Here is a 21,673-nt window from a genome sequence, read left to right on the forward strand (position 1 = left end):
ATTCTCTGGTCATTACTCTCATTTTGGTCATTCTCTGGTCATTACCTCATTTTGGTCATTCTCTGGTCATTACTCTCATTTTGGTCATTCTCTGGTCATACTCTCATTTTGGTCATTCTCTGGTCATTACTCTCATTTTGGTCATTCTCTGGTCATTACTCTCCTTTGGTCATTCTCTGGTCATCACTCTCATTTGGTCATTCTCTGGTCATTACTCTCATTTTGGTCATTCTCTGGTCATCACTCTCATTTTGGTCTCTCTGGTCATTACTCTCATTTTGGTCATTCTCTGGTCATTACTCTCATTTTGGTCATTCTCTGGTCATTACTCTCATTTTGTCATTCTCTGGTCATTACTCTCATTTTGGTCATTCTCTGGTCATTACTCTCATTTTGGTCATTCTCTGGTCATTACTCTCATTTTGGTCATTCTCTGGTCATTACTCTCATTTTGGTCATCTCTGGTCATCACTCTCATTTTGGTCATTCTCTGGTCATTACTCTCATTTTGGTCATTCTCTGGTCATTACTCTCATTTTGGTCATTCTCTGGTCATTACTCTCATTTTGGTCATTCTCTGGTCATTACTCTCATTTTGGTCATTCTCTGGTCATTACTCTCATTTTGGTCATTCTCTGGTCATTACTCTCATTTTGGTCATTCTCTGGTCATTACTCTCATTTTGGTCATTCTCTGGTCATTACTCTCATTTTGGTCATTACTCTCATTTTGGTCATTCTCTGGTCATTACTCTCATTTTGGTCATTCTCTGGTCATTACTCTCATTTTGGTCATTCTCTGGTCATTACTCTCATTTTGGTCATTCTCTGGTCATCACTCTCATTTTTGTCATTCTCTTGTCATTACTCTCATTTTGGTCATTCTCTGGTCATTACTCTCATATTGGTCATTCTCTGGTCATTACTCTCATTTTGGTCATTCTCTGGTCATTACTCTCATTTTTTCATTCCCTGGTCATTATTCTCGTTTTGGTCATTCTCTGGTCATTACTCTCATTTTGGTCATTCTCTGGTCATTACTCTCATTTTGGTCATTCTCTGGTCATTACTCTCATTTTGGTCATTCTCTGGTCATACTCTCATTTTGGTCGTTCTCTGGTCATTACTCTCATTTTGGTCATTCTCTGGTCATTACTCTCATTTTGGTCATTTCTGGTCATTCACTCTCATTTTGGTCATTCTCTGGTCATTACTCTCATTTTGGTCATTCTCTGGTCATTACTCTCATTTGGTCATTCTCTGGTCATTACTCTCATTTTGGTCATTCTCTGGTCATCACTCTCATTTTGGTCATTCTCTGGTCATTACTCTCATTTTGGTCATTCTCTGGTCATTACTCTCATTTTGTCATTCTCTGGTCATCACTCTCATTTTGGTCATTCTCTGGTCATCACTCTCATTTTGGTCGCTCTGGTCATTACTCTCATTTTGGTCATTCTCTGGTCATTACTCTATTTTGGTCATTCTCTGGTCATTACTCTATTTTGGTCATTCTCTGGTCATCACTCTCATTTTGGTCATTCTCTGGTCATTACTCTCATTTTGGTCATTCTCTGGTCATCACTCTCATTTTGGTCATTCTCTGGTCATTACTCTCATTTGGTCATTCTCTGGTCATTACTCTCATTTTGGTCATTCTCTGGTTATTACTCTCATTTTGGTCATTCTCTGGTCATTACTCTCATTTTGGTCATTCTCTGGTCATTACTCTCATTTTGGTCATTCTCTGGTCATTACTCTCATTTTGGTCATTCTCTGGTCATTACTCTCATTTTGGTCATTCTCTGGTCATTACTCTCATTTGGTCATTCTCTGGTCATTACTCTCATTTTGGTCATCCTCTGGTCATTACTCTCATTTTGGTCATCCTCTGGTCATTACTCTCATTTTGGTCATTCTCTGGTCATTACTCTCATTTTGTTCATTCTCTGGTCATTACTCTCATTTTGGTCATTCTCTGGTAATTACTCTCATTTGGTCATTCTCTGGTCATCACTCTCATTTTGGTCATTCTCTGGTCATTACTCTCATTTTGGTCATTCTCTGGTCATTACTCTCTATTTGGTCATTCTCTGGTCATTACTCTCATTTTGGTCATTCTCTGGTCATCACTCTTTTTTTCATTCTCTGGTCATTACTCTCATTTTGGTCATTCTCTGGTCATTACTCTCATTTTGGTCATTCTCTGGTCATTACTCTCATTTTGGTCATTACTCTCATTTTGGTCATTCTCTGGTCATTACTCTCATTTTGGTCATTCTCTGGTCATTACTCTCATTTTGGTCATTCTCTGGTCATCCTCTATTTTGGTCATTCTCTGGTCATTACTCTCATTTTGGTCATTCTCTGGTCATTACTCTCATTTTGGTCATTCTCTGGTCATTACTCTCATTTTGGTCATTCTCTGGTCATCACTCTCATTTTGGTCATTCTCTGGTCATTACTCTCATTTTGGTCATTCTCTGGTCATTACTCTCATTTTGGTCATTCTCTGGTCATCACTCTCATTTTGGTCATTCTCTGGTCATCACTCTCATTTTGGTCATTCTCTGGTCATTACTCTCATTTTGGTCATTCTCTGGTCATCACTCTCATTTTGGTCATTCTGGTCATTCTCCTTTTGGTCATTCTCTGGTCATCACTCTCATTTTGGTCATTCTCTGGTCATTACTCTCATTTTGGTCATTCTCTGGTCATCACTCTCATTTGGTCATTCTCTGGTCATTACTCTCATTTTGGTCATTCTCTGGTCATTACTCTCATTTTGGTCATTCTCTGGTCATTACTCTCATTTTGGTCATTCTCTGGTCATTACTCTCATTTTGGTCATTCTCTGGTCATTACTCTCATTTTGGTCATTCTCTGGTCATTACTCTCATTTTGGTCATTCTCTGGTCATTACTCTCATTTTGGTCATTCTCTGGTCATTACTCTCATTTTGGTCATTCTCTGGTCATTACTCTCATTTTGGTCATTCTCTGGTCATCACTCTCATTTTGGTCATTCTCTGGTCATTACTCTCATTTTGGTCATTCTCTGGTCATTACTCTCATTTTGGTCATTCTCTGGTCATACTCTCATTTGGTCATTCTCTGGTCATTACTCATTTTGGTCATTCTCTGGTGGTCATTACTCTCATTTTGGTCATTCTCTGGTCATCACTCTCATTTTTGTCATTCTCTTGTCATTACACTCATTTTGGTCATTCTCTGGTCATTACTCTCATATTGGTCATTCTCTGGTCATTACTCTCATTTTGGTCATTGTCTGGTCATCACTCTCATTTTTTTCATTCTCTGGTCATTATTCTCATTTTGGTCATTCTCTGGTCATTACTCTCATTATGGTCATTCTCTGGTCATTACTCTCATTTTGGTCATTACTCTCATTTTGGTCGTTCTCTTGTCATTACTCTCATTTTTGTCATTCTTTGGTCATTACTCTCATTTTGGTCATTCTCTGGTCATTACTCTCATTTTTGTCGTTCTCTGGTCATTACTCTCATTTTGGTCGTTCTCTGGTCATTACTCTCATTTTGGTCATTGTCTGGTCATCACTCTCATTTTGGTCATGCTCTGGTCATTACTCTCATTTTGGTCCTTGTCTGGTCATTACTCTCATTTTGGTCATTGTCTGGTCATTACTCTCATTTTGGTCATTCTCTGGTCATACTCTCATTTTGATCATTCTCTGGTCATTACTCTCTCATTTGGTCATTCTCTGGTCATACTCTCATTTTGGTCATTCTCTGGTCATTACTCTCATTTTGGTCGTTCTCTGGTCATTACTCTCATTTTAGTCATTCTTTGGTCATTACTCTCATTTTGGTCATTCTCTGGTCATCACTCTCATTTTGGTCGTTCTCTGGTCATTACTCTCATTTTGATCATTCTCTGGTCATTACTCTCATTTTGGTCGTTCTCTGGTCATTACTCTCATTTTTGTCATTCTTTGGTCATTACTCTCATTTTGGTCATTCTCTGGTCATTACTCTCATTTTTGTCGTTCTCTGGTCATTACTCTCATTTTGGTCGTTCTCTGGTCATTACTCTCATTTTGGTCATTGTCTGGTCATCACTCTCATTTTGGTCATGCTCTGGTCATTACTCTCATTTTGGTCCTTGTCTGGTCATTACTCTCATTTTGGTCATTGTCTGGTCAGTACTCTCATTTCGGTCATTCTCTGGTCATTACTCTCATTTTGGTCATTCTCTGGTCATTACTCTCATTTTGGTCATTCTCTGGTCATACTCTCATTTTCGTCATTCTTGGTCATACTCTCATTTTGGTCATCCTCTGGTCATTACTCTCATTTTGGTCATCCTTTGGTCATTACTCTCATTTTGGTCATTCTCTGGTCATTACTCTCATTTGGTCATTCTCTGGTCATTACTCTCATTTTGGTCATTCTCTGGTAATTACTCTCATTTTGGTCATTCTTCTGGTCATTCACTCTCATTTTGTCATTCTCTTGTCATTACTCTCATTTGGTCATCTCTGGTCATTACTCTCATTTTGGTCATTCTCTGGTCATTACTCTCATTTTGGTCATTCTCTGGTCAATACTCTCATTTTTTCATTCTCTGGTCATTATTCTCATTTTGGTCATTCTCTGGTCATTACTCTCATTTTGGTCATTCTCTGGTCATTACTCTCATTTTGGTCATTCTCTCTGGTCATTATCTCATTTTGGTCGTTCTCTTTGGTCATTACTCTCATTTTGGTCATTCTCTGGTCATAACTCTCATTTTGGTCGTTCTCTGGTCATTACTCTCATTTTGGTCATTTCTGGTCATCACTCTAATTTGGTCATTCTTGGTCATTACTCTCATTTTGGTCATTCTGGTCATTACTCTCATTTTGGTCATTCTCTGGTCATTACTCTCATTTTGGTCATTCTCTGGTCATCACTTCATTTTGGTTATTCTCTGGTCAATACTCTCATTTTGGTCATTCTCTGGTCATTACTCTCATTTGGTCATTCTCTGGTCATTACTATCTTTTGGTCATTCTCTGTCATCACTCTCATTTTGAGTAATTCCTTGTCATTACTCTCATTTTGGTCATTCTCTGGTCATCACTCTCATTTTGGTTTTCTCTGGTCATTACTCTCATTTTGGTCATTGTCTGGTCATCACTTTCTTTTGGATATTCTCGGTCATTACTCTCATTTTGGTCATTCTCTGGTCATTACTTTCATTTGGTCATTCTCTGGTCATTACTCTCATTTTGGTCATTCTCTGGTCATCATTCTCATTTTGGTCATCTCTGGTCATTACTCTCATTTTGGTCATTCGTATGGTCATCACTTTCTTTGGATATTCTTGGTCAACTCTCATTTTGGTCATTCTCTGGTCAGTACTCTCATTTTGGTCATTCTCTGGCCATTACTCTCATTTTGGTCATTCACTGGTCATTACTCTCATTGTAGTCATTCTCCGGTCATTACTCTCATTTTGTCATTCTCTGGTCATTACTATCATTTGGTCATTCTCTGGTCTTACTCTCATTTTGGTCATTCTCTGCGTCATAACTCTCATTTGGTCATTCTCTGGTCATTACTCTCATTTTGGTTATTCTCTGGTCATCACTCTCATTTTGGTCATTCTCTGGTCATTACTCTCATTTTGGTCATTCTCTGGTCATCACTCTCATTTTGGTCATTCTCTGGTCATCACTCTCATTTTGGTCATTCTCTTGTCATTACTCTCATTTTGGTCATTCTCTTGTCATCACTCTCATTTTGGTTATTCTCTGGTCATTACTCTCATTTTGGTCATTCTCTGGTCATTACTCTCATTTTGGTCATTCTCTGGTCATTACTCTCATTTTGGTCATTCTCTGGTCATCACTCTCATTTTGGTCATTCCCTGGTCATTACTCTCATTTTGGTCATTCTCTGGTCATCACTCTCATTTTGGTTATCCTCTGGTCATTACTCTCATTTTGGTCATTCACTGGTCATCACTTTCTTTTGGATATTCTCTGGTCATTACTCTCATTTTGGTCATTCTCTGGTCATTACTCTCATTTTGGTCATTCTCTGGTCATTACTCTCATTTTGGTCATTCTCTGGTCATTACTCTCATTTTAGTCATTCTCTGGTCATCACTCTCATTTTGGTCACTCTCTGGTCATTACTCTCATTGTGGTAATTCTCTGGTCATTACTCTCATTTTGGTTATTCTCTGGTCATCACTCTCATTTTGGTTATTCTCTGGTCATCACTCTCATTTTGGTCATTTTCTGGTCATCACTTTCATTTTGGTTATCCTCTGGTCATCAGTCTCATTTTGGTCATTCTCTGGTCATTACTCTCATTTTAGTCATTCTCTGGTCATCAGTCTCATTTTGGTCATTCTCTGGTCATTACTCTCATTTTGGTCATTCTCTGGTCATCACTCTCATTTTGGTTATTCTCTGGTCATCACTTCTTTTGGTCATTCTCTGGTCATCACTTTCTTTTGGATATTCTCTGGTCATTACACTCATTTTGGTCATTCTCTGGTCATTACCTCATTTTGGTCATTCTCTGGTCATTACTCTCATTTTGGTCATTCTTGGTCATTACTCATTTTGGTCATTCTCTGGTCATTACTCTCATTTTGGTCATTCTTGGTCATTACTCTCATTTTGGTCATTCTCTGGTCATTACTCTCATATTGGTCATTCTCTGGTCATTACTCTCATTTTGGTCATTCTCTGGTCATTACTCTCATTTTGGTCATTCTCTGGTCATCACTCTCATTTTGGTCATTGTCTTGTCATTACTCTCATTTGGTCATTCTCTGGTCATCACTCTCATTTTGGTTATTCTCTGTTCATTACTCTCATTTTGGTCATTCTCTAGTCATCACTTTCTTTTGGATATTCTCTGGTCATTACTCTCATTTTGGTCATTCTCTGGTCATTACTCTCATTTTGGTCATTCTCTGGTCATTACTCTCATTTTAGTCATTCTCTGGTCATTACTCTCATTTTGGTCATTCTCTGGTCATTACTCTCATTTTGGTCATTCTCTGGTCATTACTCTCATTTTGGTCATTCTCTGGTCATTACTCTCATTTTGGTCATTCTCTGGTCATTACTCTCATTTTGTTTATTCTGTGGTCATTACTCTCATTTTGGTCATTCTCTGGTCATTACTCTCATTTTGGTCATTCTCTGGTCATTACTCTCATTTTAGTCATTCTCTGGTCATCACTCTCATTTTGGTCATTCTCTGGTCGTCACTCTGATTTTGGTTATTCTCTGGTCATCACTCTCACTTTGGTCATTCTCTGGTCATTACTCTCATTTTGGTCATTCTCTGGTCATTACTCTCATTTTGGTCATTCTCTGGTCATCACTCTCATTTTAGTCATTCTCTGGTCATCACTCTCATTTTGGTCATTCTCTGGTCATTACTCTCATTTTGGTCATTCTCTGGTCATTACTCTCATATTGGTCATTCTCTGGTCATTACTCTCATTTGATCTTTCATATTTCTATTTAAGATGTCCTCTGCATCTTAAAGCTTCTTGCTTAAATATTTTATAGAATAACCATTCTTTTGCTTCTTAGCTAATGACTCAATTTTAATTTTATAATTGGTCTCGTAATATCAAGTCGTAACTATAGCGATGGTCTTACAGCTTGATTCTCTACCTTTGTTTCGAATCTTATCTCGATTTTCTATTGAAATTTTTGCTTATTACTATTAATGGCATTTTCAAGAATATAATAGTAAACTGTCACCTTTCTGATTTCGATTTGTTCGGCATAAACCGAAAGAACCGTGTCGTGTTTGTGTGCGTCTTCATCTTGGTTGTAAATGAGCATCACCATCATACAAGCGATGTTGCTTGTTTCTGGTCTCCTGTGAAAAAGATGTGTTGGCCACAGGAAAGGCATCCAGCCATAGAAAATCTTGCTCAACAAGTTCTGTCTTGCAAACATGGAACAGAAGATGTGAAATAATGATGATAATAATTACAATGATGATGTGTCGGTGGCACGTAAAAAGCACCATCCGAATCGTGGCCGAAGCCAGTGCCGCCTCGACTGGCTTCCGGGCAGGTGGCATGTAAAATGCACCAATCCGACCGTGGCTGATGCCAGCCTCGCCTGGCTCCAGTGCAGGTGGCACGTAAAAAGCACCCACTACACTCATGGAGTGGTTGGCATTAGGAAGGACATCCAGCTGTAGAAACACTGCCAGATCACACTGGGCCTGGTGCAGCCTCCTGGCTTTACAGACCCCAGTTGAACCGTCCAACCCATGCTAGCATGGAAAGCAGACGTTAAACGATGATGATGATGATGATGATGATGACGATGATGAAGAGGAGGATGAAAGCCACAACTTGTCCTTTTTAAACGATGCTTCACTTCCACATAATTAACATAAGTCAATTAACAAGTTTGTTATTTCTGTAATGTTCTTTGATTAAATCTCACATAGAAATTATAATTATTTTGAAATCTTCCTCTGCCTGTTTAATGCAAACGAAAAAAACGAAAAAGGAAGAAATGAGCTTTTTTAATAAAAGAGGAAACAATTGAAATTGTCAATAAAACCGTTTATTAGCTTCGAGGCAAAAAAGGGAACAGCAAAATGAACAGCTTTATTTGGAAGACGTATGGAGATTTCTGGAACATAACCTTGGCAGGAATATAACATCATCGACTGCAATATCAGTGGAAGAACTGTTACCAATTCTACCTTCAAACTCAATCTATTTGAAAAGGAAGAAGAAAAATCAAAGAAAAATATTAGATTTAATAAAATATCACAAGGAAATAAAGACAAATTCTCAAATATAAACCATGTTAGGGAAATAATATATTCTCTCAACACATGTTGCGAAAATATATTTTGGTAAATTATGGATGAATTGAGTTTGGAACAAAATTTTGCTGATTTTGCCTGAAGTTTTCCAATTTACATTTTCTATTTAATTCTAGATGAAGTTGTTATTGTATGAGTTCAGTGTTTATCCTTCCATGTTCAATAAAATAAAAGAGAATGAAAGAAAGGTTTAGGCACCGGATTAAGCCCCTCCTCTCAAAATTGCTGGCCCTTGGTCTCAATTTTAAACCTTATTATTATTGCAATTCTTTCCAGTTGCGAGGTTGTTCAGGGTCGCAATGTCTCAGCACCTTCTTGCAGCTCAAAGACACCACACTTTCGCCAGCACATGCCGCACAGTCCCAAGTAGAACCACCAGCTACATACTTCCAATGATGCTTGCTTCTTCCAGCTTCTCCTCATGTTAGCTTCTTGTGTTCTTTGAGATGGTTCCAAGTGCACCAATCACAATGGATGTCTCTCTCTCTCTCACTCGTGTTCCTCTTTAAATGCTAAGTCTTCCTTTTGGCTTCCTCATTCTGATTTGCAGGTACCACTATGTCAATGAAAAGCCATTCTTTGGTCCCTTTCCTCAGAACAGTGATATCTGGTCAGTTATGTTGTAACTTCTTATCTCTGTAGATTGTTGTGTTCCCACTTGAGATTCCCTTAGTCATTCTCTGTGACTGTGGAGGGTTGTTCCTCATACCTATTTCTTTACTACCCACAAGGGGCTAAACACAGAGGGGACAAACAAGGACAGACGAATGGATTAAGTTGATTACATCGACCCCAGTGCATAACTGGTGCTTAATTTATCGACCCCGAAAGGATGAAAGGCAAAGTCGACCTTGGCAGAATTTGAACTCAGAACGTAACGGCAGACAAAATACCACAAAGCATTTCGCCCGGCGTGCTAACTGTTCTGCCAGCTCGCCGCCTTATTCCTCATACCACTTGTTGGTACACTCAGGCATGTACCTCCTACACATCTCCCACTTCACTCACTGTGCAACTTTGTCAGGGTTTTTTCTGTATTCCTTCTTGGCCAGTTTTGAACAACTACTGATTCCATATCTGACCATCTCAAATGAATTCCCACACAGATGTTTCTGATGTTTCTCAATGCAATATTATTATTATTATTATTATTACCATTTGATGAAAACTCACAGCTTATTTTGCTGGGTTTCATAGAAAATCTCTGCTGTTCAGAGCCATCAGATTGACGTGGCATTTACTGATCATGCTTCTAAGACACTGCAGCAAACTCTCCTTTTACTATTTTTCTTTTAAGTTAGGTTTTGTTGGAACTTTGGGAGTTTTGCATGTGTTGCAGGCTTGCTGCCCGCACCTACGGTACCATGCTGTCTTTTCCTTTTAACCATCTAAAACTTTCCCGATGATTCGAGTTGTGCCAAGGAGGTAAACCTTTCATAAAAGCTCTACTCGGCACTCTGTTCCCATTTCCTTTTATATTCCTCTATATTCCTCTTAATACACTCTGATACCGTCTTCAAAGACCCTCAAACCGTCCAACCCATGCCAACATGGAAAATGGACGTTAAATGATGATGAGGATAATGATGTTGATGATAATTATTATTATTATTATTATTATTATTATTATTATTATTATTATTATTATTATTATTATTATTATTATCATTGCCTTTGCACAGCTTCCAATGCTAGAGATGTACTACAGTGTCAGCATTTTGCTACCAGTGAACTAAAGAAACACCTCTAATTTTTCAAGCACCTTCCAGAGTATTCGAGCAGTTCTAAGCAGTGCTGTTTTCTGCAAGTGCTCCACCCTTATTGCAGCCCCTGTTTGTTCTATGTACTTCTTGAGATTTTTACTCACTGTTCCCAGGGCTCCGACAATTATTGGTACTACTGCTACCTTTTTCATCGACCACAACTGCTTAACTTCCCAAGCTAACCTGTCATATCTCTCGACTTTTCTTTCTTCCTTATCATATATCTTGTTGTCAGCTGGGCATTCTATATCTATGATTCAGCATAGTTTGTTTTCTTTCTGAATTAAGACTATGTCTGGCTTCTTATTCTCTATCTCATGGTTGTACTGATCCCACAGGATCTTTGCATTTCTATTTTCACCGATGCCTTCAGGTTAGTGGTCATACCAAGTTTTTGCTCTGTCAAGTCCATACTTGTTGCAAAATGTCCAATGGACAAACCTGGCTATATTGTCATGGCTTCTCTTATATTCCTTCTGGGCTAGTAGCGTACATTGGCTGGTAATATACCATATGGTTTCACCGTTTTGTCCACAGGTTCTGCACTTATCACTTTCTGCTGTGTTGTCTATTCTGTATTTTATGTAGTTTGTTCATGGGCAGCACAGACTAGAACCTCTGTTTCTGGTTTTAAATCACTTTTAGTCATCCACAGCCATCTTTTTCCGCTGTCTGTCTTATCTTCAACATCCCTATGAAATTGTCCATGCATTCTTTTCTTTACCCTCCTATTTTCAGTTTCATTCGTTTTCAATTTCTTGTACAGTGCTTTATCTTTGCAATCTTTCATCCTACACAAGCCTGAACTTCTTATTTCCAATAATAGCAGTTCTGTGGCATTTTTTACATACCATGCTATGTTGTTTTCTTCTGCTCTAATGCTGTGTTCACATCCAATAAGTCCTCTTCCCCCTCTTTTTCTTCATACATACAGTCTGTCTGTGTCACTTTTTGGATGGAGTGTCCCATATCTAGTCTGCAACTTCCTTGTCTTTCTGTCTAAGCTGTTTAGCTTGCCTACTGTCCATGCGATTACCCCTGCTCCATATCTAAGGAGTGAAACCACCCAGGTGTTGATAGCTTTGATCTTATTCCATCCGTTTAATTTGATTTAATTTTGATGTTGATGTACTTGATGGACATGTCGCCCTATGATCCAAAGGCGCCTTTTTGAGTGGGCTGGTTACACTGGTGTAGGTTATGGCTGTGATCTCACTTTCCTTGCTGGGTCTTCTCGGTCACAGCATATCTCCAGAGGTCTCGGTCTCTTGTCATTGCCTCTGTGAGGCCCACCATTGCCTCATGGACTAAAATGTTCAAGAAGGATGTAAGGGAGATTTAGCTGTTATTTCTAGCAAATCTAGTAACTACGCAGTGGGACCATATTGACCGGTGTAAATGCGGAGCAGTACACTTGATGTGAGATGAGGGTTGACCGTTGAATGTTGTGAAGTGAAGGCATTGATTCAGTGCTATCATTTCCATACTGGAACATAGTAAACACTATAAGGTATGAAATACTGCCCCTCCAGCCATGACCAGTGATTTGATTTTTCACTTTGGCTTTGCTCCAGCCTTTGGAAAAAAGACATAAACATGACCAAATCTTGCTTCCATCCTTGTCCCCATGTGGCATTCGATGACATTAATGGGTCTCTCAGAACAACTAAGGAAAGGAAGAAAAAATGGTTGGAAGAAGAACTAAACAAGGTTGTTGTTTTTTTTTTTTTACTGCAAATAATTCAAGATGTCTTACTTGTGTGTTTGCTGTGGCTGTGATTGAAATGGTCACTTCCGTCCAGTTCTCAGTTTGGCTTTGGTTTCCTTCGGCCAAGAATAAACCAGGAGAAATGTTGTCTTCCTCAATTCTGTTCAGTTGAAGTGATACCCTGGATAAGCCCCGTATCTGGTACCAAAATGTCAAGCAGTAATTGCCAGGAGGCAGCTGTGGTGTCTGAATTCTTGCAACACTGTCTTGGTTCGGAACAGCTTTCAGGTACAAATAGAAACCTAAATGTCAAAAGATAATATAAAATGGTATTTTAATGTGATGCCACTGATGTAGTAACATCTGACCCTCTCGTTACCATATTTCTGAGGAAACCCACTGCTTTTGCTTAAATTCATTCAGAAAATAACGAAGAATTTGCTAAAATAACTTGGTCGTTATTAAGTTGCTGTTTTGAGCATAAATTAAAAATGGGAAGCTTGAATCTCATAACGAGGAGCAATCACAGGTGGATTGGTATAGAAAGGGTTAAACTCTTTTCTACTTTAGGCACAAGGCTTGAAATTTTGGGGGAGGTGGGCAGTCGATTACGTCAACCCCAGTATGCAACCGGTACTTAATTTATCGACCCTCAAAGGATGAAAGGTAAAGTCGACCTTGGCATAATTTGAACCCAGAACCTAAAGACAGACGAAATACAGCTAAGCATTTCAACCGGTGTGCTAACGTTTCTGCCAGCTCACCGCCTTTAAACTCTAATATTCTAAACAGGCAATTTTGTCATCATCATCATCATCATCATCATTGTCATCACTTTACAAATGGTTTATTTACATGTTTCTGCATTTGATGTACAGTTTTACAATATATTTCTGAATTGAGATACTAACATTCAACCATCAAATGATGGGAAATATTAAATTGTCAGATAAACACAATATTACAAAAAAGATTGTGTTTGAGTCGAATGTTTCATAAATGCTTTTAAATATTTTTTAGATATGAGCAATGCTTGAGCACTGTTTACCATAAACTCATTCCGGTAGAATTGTTAGCACACTGGGCAAAATGCTTAGCAGCATTCCCTCTGGCTTTGCGTTCTGAGTTCAAATACTGCTGAGGTTGCCTTCCATCCTGCCAGGATCATCATCATTGTTTAGCGTCCGTTCAATTGGGGTCTGGGAAACCAGAAGGCTGCACCAGGCCCAGTTTGATCTGGCAATGTTTCTATGGCTGGATGCCCTTCCTAACGCCAACCACTCCATGAGTGTAGTACTGCATGAGTGTAGTACTCCATGAGTGTAGTACTCCATGAGTGTAGTACTCCATGAGTGTAGTACTCCATGACAAAACAAATACCAGTTGCACACTGGGGTCAATGTAATCGACTAGTTCCCTCCCCCAAAATTTCAGGCTTTGTGCCCATAGTCGAATGGATTATCATTCATCCTCATCATGTTTGTTTAACGTCTGCTTTTCATGCTGGCATGGGTTGGATGATTTGACTATCATCTGGTGAACCAGATGGCTGCACCAGGCTCCAATCTGATCTGGTAGAATTTCTACAGCTGCATGCTCTTCCTAATGCCAACCACTCTGAGAGTGTAGGGGGGTGCTTTTTATGTGCCACTGGCATGAGGGCCAGTCAGGCGGTACTAGCAATGGCCTCGCTCGAATGGTGTTTTTTATGTGCCACCTGCACAGGAGCCAGTCCAGTGGCACTGGCAATGATTTCACTAGAATGTTTTATCACGTGCCACCAGCACAGTTGCCAGTAAGGCGACGCAGGTAACAATAATGCACGAATGGTGTTTTTTTTTGCATCACTGGCACGGAGGCGAGCTTGTTGCTCTGGCGATAATGCCGTTCCACTAGCATGGATGCCAGTCATTGAATTTGATTTCAATTTCAATTTTGATTTCACTTGCCTCTACAGGTCTTCGCAAGCAGAGTTTAGTGTCCAATGAAGGAAAGGTAGGCATAAATGGACTGGTTGCACCCTTGGCATAGGCCACAAGGTTATGGTCACACTTGAGCTTACCGAGTCTTCTCAAGCACAGCGTATTTCCAAAGGTCCCAGTCACTAGTCATTGCTTTGGTGAGGCCCAATGTTCGAAGGTCATGCTTCACCACCTCATCCCTGGTCTTCTTGGGTCTACCTCTTCCACAGGTTCCCTCAATCGCTAGGGTGTGGCACTTTTTCACACAGCTATCCTCATCCATTCTCACCACATGGCCATACCAGCACAGTCGTCTCTTGCACACCACATCTGATGCTTCTTAAGTCCAACTTTTCACTCAAGGTACTTACACTCTGTCGAGTATGCACAGTGACATTACACATCCATCGGAGCATACTGGCTTCATTCCTTGCGAGCTAACACATGTCCTCAGCAACCACGGCCCATGTTTCACTGGCATGTAGCATGGCTGTTCATACACATGTGTCATACAGTCTACCTTTTACTCTGAGCAAGAGGCCTTTTATCACCAGCAGAGGTAAGAGCTCACTGAACTTTGCCCTGGCTATTCTTATTCTAGCAGTTACACTTTCAGCACACCTGCCCCCGCTACTGACTTGGTCACCTAGATAACGGAAGCTGTCAACTACTTCTAGTTTTTCTCCCTGAAATGTGGCAGAAGTTGTTCTCTGCACACTTTCAGTGTTATTTATTGCTCCTGAGCATCTGCCACATACAAAAACTATCTTCCCAGTTAGCCTTCCTTTGACATTGCTGCACCTCTTACGTGTCCATAGCTTACACTGGGCACATCTTATAGAGTTTCTACCTACACCTTTTCTACAGATCAAGCAGGGCCAACTACCTGAAGGCATTTGTGGTTTGCCTGCCTTCCTACTTATTATGGATTTGGTTTGTAGATTTGTAATTTATACATTAAAACAAGGATTTCAAAATAACATTTTTAGATAAATTTTATAAAAAATTCTGTTTCCCTCTGCAAAGGAAAGGAGACTAATAAATCACAGGAAATTAACAAAATTATATTTTGATAATTTGTGGAAATATATAGTATTGTTTAAATAAGGGGATAGCATTGATCTCAATGATGTTGGATCAACCGTTTGTTTGCCTCTCTCTCTCTCTCTCTCTTTGTCCACTTGTATCTGTCTGTGTGTCCTTTTTACTAGTCTTGTGTTGGGCAAAGTCTTGTGTTTGGAAGTCCATGAAATAATCTCTACATGTAAAGTCTCTCACACACATGTGCGTGCACACACACACACACACCACACACACACACACACTGAACCTACCTGAGAACTAGCATAAACTTCTTCTGTTAACACTTTGAGTCAAAAAGCAGCAGGCAGTTCAGTTGATTGAACAACTGTCAAACTGTTGTCTGCTGGTATTCACTAAGGAGGTTTAATAATAGTGAAACATATTCACAGTTGTCTCTCCATAACTGCCAACATCAAACTCCACATAACAATGCCAGGGTTGTCTCCCTTCCTTCCCTCTTGATGAAATGTTCATTAACCTATCACTACAGTGAGTTTGCTATGACCTTACTTCTGTAACTACATTATGTCTAATCACTGCATTAGGGTAAAACTGATTTAATTATTTTATTTAATTAGGTTCCATTTCACAGTTTATAGATTTAATCTAGCTTTTTTTAAAATATGATTTCCTACCAAACAAGGTTTGAGGCTACTGTAGCATAAGGGATTACAAAGATGTAAAAGGGGCCAACAAATTTTAAAAATTGTCAATTGAGAGAAAACTTAAAGGATTGAATATCCTAGAGCAGAGGAAAAGAAGAGATGATCATAAGGATTTCCAAAGGGCAACAATTTGAGGAAAGAAGTGTGATCATTACCAGCGTCACCTTACTGGCACTTGTGCCCCATACTAGCAGGGTGCCAAGAGCACCATCCGAGCGTGATCGTTGCCAGAGCGGCCAACTGGCTTCTGTGCCGGTGGCACGTAAAAGGGCACAATTTGAGTGTGATTGTTATCAATGTCGCCTTACTGGCACCTGTGTGGGTAGCATGTGTAAAAAGATTCAAAACGAGGTCATTGCCAGTACTGCCTGACTGGCCCCTGTAACGGTGGCATGTAAAAGTACCTACTACACTCTCGGAGTGGCGTTAGGAAGGGCATCCGGCTGTAGAAACTCTGCCAGATCAAGATTGGAGCCTGGTGCAGCCCTCTGGTTTGCCAGTCCTCAGTCAAAATCGTCCAACCCATGCCAGCATGGAAAGCGGACGTTAAACGATGATGATGATGAAGGAAGCTACTAGAATAAGATGACTAATAGGAAGCTCAACAGAGAAACAATGTACCTGGGAAGAGAAGCAGGTGATACGCTTAATGAAGGTCAATACTTTAAAACTAAAAAATATAATTGGAGAAATGAATCTAGAGTTTTAAAAATGCTCGTTAGTAAAAGTAAATGGTTGACTGAACAAAAGAAGCAGGCTGACCTTGAAATGTCCTGTAAGTGTGGTCGTATGTTGGTCCAGTATTTGGAGATGTTTCAAAGAAAGAATGACGGACCCATTTATTGGCATTCATTGGTGAATTAATTTCTCTGTGATTCCAGCCACATAAACCCTTATCAAATGTACAGTTTGGAGATGAAATATTGCCTTGAAAGAATAAAGTGTAAAATGAAAGAATAATTTTTTTTTTACCTGTTTCTAAAGTTTCATAAAATCTTATTTGTTGTTGTCCACTTCACAATGTGACACAAGAACTGATGTTGTTGTGGAGTGGGGGACATTGCACATTGCTGAATCATAAGAATTACCCATGTTTTTGTTATGTATTTGTCTGAATATTTTTTTATCACACCTAATGCGCCATCTAGTGCTGGACAAAATACTTAGCAGCATTGCCTCCATCTTTCCATTCTGAGTTCCAATTAGTTTCAATACTAAAGTCCCAAAGAACAGTGATGTCTTTATTTTCTATTCTGCTGCAGGTTTATATTCCCACCAATTCTTTTTCTATTGGAATCCAAACTGATGGAAGTTAGCTTTGTAGTTTCTGGTGGGCTTACACAATGATGCCAACCACTGATGGACCAGACCTGAATCAACATAAGGATCGCTGACCCTTGTAGGGTATTTACCATGTAGTGCCTTACTTTTTCCATTGATTTTGCAGCTCTGAAATTCCATAGAATTTGGATTGTGCTTTTATAAAAATATCGACTGGAAATGTTGAAAATGTAATTACATTCAATATAAATGAGACAAAATAAATACTTCAAGGGCACTGAAATGGTGTCTAAAGCCAGCTGGAGACGACAATCTCCTGGGGCTATAAAGCTACAGTAACACCCCCTCCCCTATGTGGTTAGCCATGTTAAGATGGCTTCTATACTTTACATTATCGAGCGATTACTGTTTCAATCTCATTCTGAGATTTAAAAATAAATAAAACATCTCAGAAATAGAAAAACATATTCCAAAACCATTCTTGTAAACACAGTGTGATTTTTACCATTTTGTGGAGGCACCAATTCTCGTTCTAAACAGCCATACAATCTCTGTACTTTTTTGATGTCCAGTTGACTCATTCCAATCCGTTGACCAATACGGACACCTTTCACCTTTGTTATTATTGTTGAATACCTGCCGTCAATTGCAAATGCATTGTGTGGGTAATGCATTATGGAATCGTAGTCATATGGAAGGTTGAGAGTGTTGAAGGAAGATGAGTCGATTTTCCGAAAGTTGGGTCTACGATCTGACAACAGAGAAGAGGAATCCTGTTAATTACATGAAAATAATAGGTTTTGGGACATTTTCTATTAAAACTTATTATTATTAAAGCTATTATTAGCAAAGATGTTGTCGTGAGGTTTAATGAGAACAGGTCTCCTCAAGACTCAAGAATCTTTCATTGGATTCTTATAGAATACAGAATGGCACTTTTTTACAAGAATATTTCTATTATCCTTCAGCTTCTTCAGTAGCATTTTGGATTCTGTGCCAAGGACACCAATTCCCACACCAACAATTCTTATCTTAGGCTTCCACAATCTCTTCTCAGTATATTATTATTATTATTATTATTATATTATTATTATTATTATTATTATTATCATATTATTATTATTAATTATTATTATTATTATTATTATTATCATCATTATTATTTTCTCTTTATCACAGGTTTTGTTGGAGCTCCTGGAGTCTTGCATGCATTGCAGGCTTGCTACCTGCAGCCTACGGTACCATGCTATTCATTCTTTTCCTCTATCTAATCCTTTCCTTTTGTAACCATCCTACTGTCCCCAAGGACCCAACAATAATTGGCACTATCTTCACCTTCTTCATTTTCCATAGCTGGGCTATTTTGTACTTAAGAGGGTTGTATCTATGTATCTATCTTTTCGTCTTCCTGGTTGACTATTCACGGGTCAAAGGGGCATGCACTGTCAACTGTATAGCACATGGGGTGTATCTTGTTGACCACCATTGGGTCTGGTCCATTATGCTCTGACACCTGATCTGTTTGGATTGGGAAATTCCAGCAGATTTTGCTAGTCTCTGACTCCACCACTCTTTTTGGTTTGTGCTCATACCACATCTTGTCTCTCTCTCTAGCCTCCACTTTTTTGCACAGTTTCCAATGTAGCACTTCCAATACCTGGTCATGTCGCCACAACCTGTAATGGTTTTGAGCAAGTCTATGGCATTTGTTGGCGATATGGGCAATAGTTGTATCCATGCTATTGCAGATGTGGCACAGCAGAGACACTTGCTCATTCCTAAGGTTGACCCTCCAGTTTGGGGCCAAAGCTTGGTTTTGTGATTGTTATTGTTATTATTATAGACATCTTCCAGTATACAATATCGTGAGGTTGTTGATTGAAGATATTGTGTCTACCGGGGGTTTGTACTGTTTGTCAAGTGACAACAAGGACCTCAGACTGACAGTACTTTACGCAATATGCATCTAATTCCAAGTAATGCCGACTTCTGCAATACACCTAGATTGTAGGGTATTTCTAAAGTTTTCAGATGGGATGGTATTGAACCCAATACTCCGATGACAATAGGGATAACCTTTATGTTTGACTCTTGTACCTGCCACATCTTAGCAATTTCAATTCTCAGCTCTCCATATTTATCCACCTTTTCTCTTTTTTTCACGATGATAAGTTGATCTCCTGGCACTGCCACATCAATTATTGGGCACTCTTGTTTGTCCCTCCTAAAGGTTTCTATATCCAGCTTTCAGTGCTCTAACACTTTGTCTGGAAATCAAAGTCCCAGAGGATTTTTGCCTTCCCCTTTTCGTCCATTACCTTTTCCGGTGTATGTTGGTACCAAGCATCCGTAACCTCATATCCACACTTATGGCATAGTAGCCAGTGGAGGTTTTCGGCTACCTTGTCATGTCCACGCTTGTACTCTTTCTGTGCAAGACTTTCTCAAGCTCTAACAATGTGACTCACGCTTTCGACCTTCTGCAGAGGTCTGAATCACTCGTCTGGTATATATTTTTTTTCACTGAGTTGCTATTCAATGCCCGGTCCTGGGCCGCAATGATTAGGCTTTCGGTATTTTTGATTAGGTCACCCTTGTTGAGCCACCTCTATGATGCTTCTTTGTCTTTTAATTTGTTGGTTCCACAGTGGAACTGACCAATTAATCCCATACAGAGTAGGGTTTCTTCTCTCTCGTCGGCTGTTCTTAATCGGAATTCATGATTACCCTCAAGTCCATTTTTGTTAACTCCTTCTGCACTAGCAGCATACCGTATCAGGTCTTCTTTGCTGTTTACCAAATATTCTGCCATGCTTCTTCTTTCACTGTTGATGCCCTTCCATGATGCTATTCAGCTCACATCCACCCTTACCTCTCTTCATGTAGAGCCTGTGTAGATTCACCTTAGGGTGGAGCGCACCATGCATTGTCATTGACTTCCGCTAAGCATTTTGCCCGATGTCTTATCCGGTGCAGTAACAATTCTACCAGCTCACCACCTTATCATGTTTCTACCATTCCTACTCCCTCCAATCTTCTTCATAGCCCCTCCTCTTCCCTTTTTACTTGTGTTCACCACTCACTGCATTCATGGCTATCTTCATCTCCATTCATCTGCCACTCTCCTCTCACACACTTACTTACCTACCCTCTCACCCTATCCAATTCTCTGGACCGTTTATGTGCAGCCCTTTCTGTAAGTCGAGGCTCTGCTCTGACACATCTCCACCACCAGCTTCTCCCTTTTCTAACTGTTCCTGTCCCTCTACCGTATTTTAACCTCACCCCACCCCACCTGGCTCAAAAGCCCCACTGGCCTGTCTCCTGCACCTTCTCAGTTAAGAGGTCTTGCCTTGTGGGTCACCTCATTGGTGACCGCATTGGTGATGATAACATGTAAAAAGCACCAAGGACTTCACCCTGTGAAGTGGTTGGCATTGGGAAAGGTAAACAGCTGTAGAATCCATGGGAAAGAAGTTGATATTGGAAATAGGTGTACTCATGTGGGTGGCCGGTTCCTGGCAAACTGCCGGCCCATGCCAGCAGGAAAAACAGACATTAAATGATGATGATGATGATGATGATGATGATGATGATGATGATGATGATGATGATGATGATGATATTTATACACACACACACACGAATAAATAAATCTCATCATAATCCTTTAACGTCCTTCTTCCGTATTGGTATCGGTTGAATGGTTTTAAGAGTGTGATGTGTGTGAGAATTGCATTGTATTCCAGTGTTAGGTTTGGTATGGTTCTATCTTTCTACGCTCTTCCTGCCTCCAAGCACTTCCAAGGGAGCTGATATTTGCCGGTGGGTGGATATGGTTTCACCAAACATTGGAAGCGAAAGACACCTTGGCGTGATAGTGATGAGTTTCTTTCAGAAGAAAGATTTGGCAAAAAGGGATTCGATGTTGTGTGTAAGAGAGAGGAGACTTTTCTGGTTTGGTCATGAGATGCAGATGGATAAGGAGACTTACTTGAAGAAGTGATGATGGAACTCATGGAAGAGAGAGATTGAGGGAGACATGGAATGAAGTATTGGAGATGGATTTCAAAAATGGTGAGCCTTAAAAAGGAAATGATAAAGGTCTGAGATATGAGGTGCTTTGCTGTATTCAGAATCGATGGCCTAAAACCAAGGTGACACGAAAAAAAGCACAGGTGCTGGTGCCACATAAAAAACTTTGGTTTTTGTGTCGCATAAAAAGTACCTGGAGTTAAGAAGGGCCTCCAGCTGTGGAAACCATGCCAAAACAGACGATGGAACCTGGTGCAACCCCTGGCCTTGCCAGTTTCTGTCAAACCATCCAACCCATGCCAACAGATGTTAACTGATGATGGTGAA

The 21,673-nt window shown here is 39.7% G+C and overlaps 1 protein-coding gene across 1 annotated transcript in view; it reads right to left on the reverse strand.

Annotated features, from left to right (window-relative positions):
* Window positions 1-8,625: 8,625 nt before the first annotated feature.
* LOC115232594 (astacin-like metalloprotease toxin 2) overlaps window positions 8,626-21,673 on the reverse strand; it is a 48,582-nt gene continuing 35,534 nt past the window's right edge. The window contains exons 8-11 of the mRNA XM_036507744.1: window positions 17,817-18,062; window positions 16,793-16,957; window positions 12,370-12,623; window positions 8,626-8,737 (exon numbers count right to left, since the gene is read on the reverse strand). Of these exons, the coding sequence (XP_036363637.1) occupies window positions 8,627-8,737; window positions 12,370-12,623; window positions 16,793-16,957; window positions 17,817-18,062 (776 nt within the window). The 3' untranslated portion in view covers window position 8,626. The remainder of the gene's footprint in view (window positions 8,738-12,369; window positions 12,624-16,792; window positions 16,958-17,816; window positions 18,063-21,673) is intronic.

Source organism: Octopus sinensis, linkage group LG1 (assembly GCF_006345805.1).
Source record: "Octopus sinensis linkage group LG1, ASM634580v1, whole genome shotgun sequence".
Classification (NCBI taxonomy): domain Eukaryota; kingdom Metazoa; phylum Mollusca; class Cephalopoda; order Octopoda; family Octopodidae; genus Octopus; species Octopus sinensis.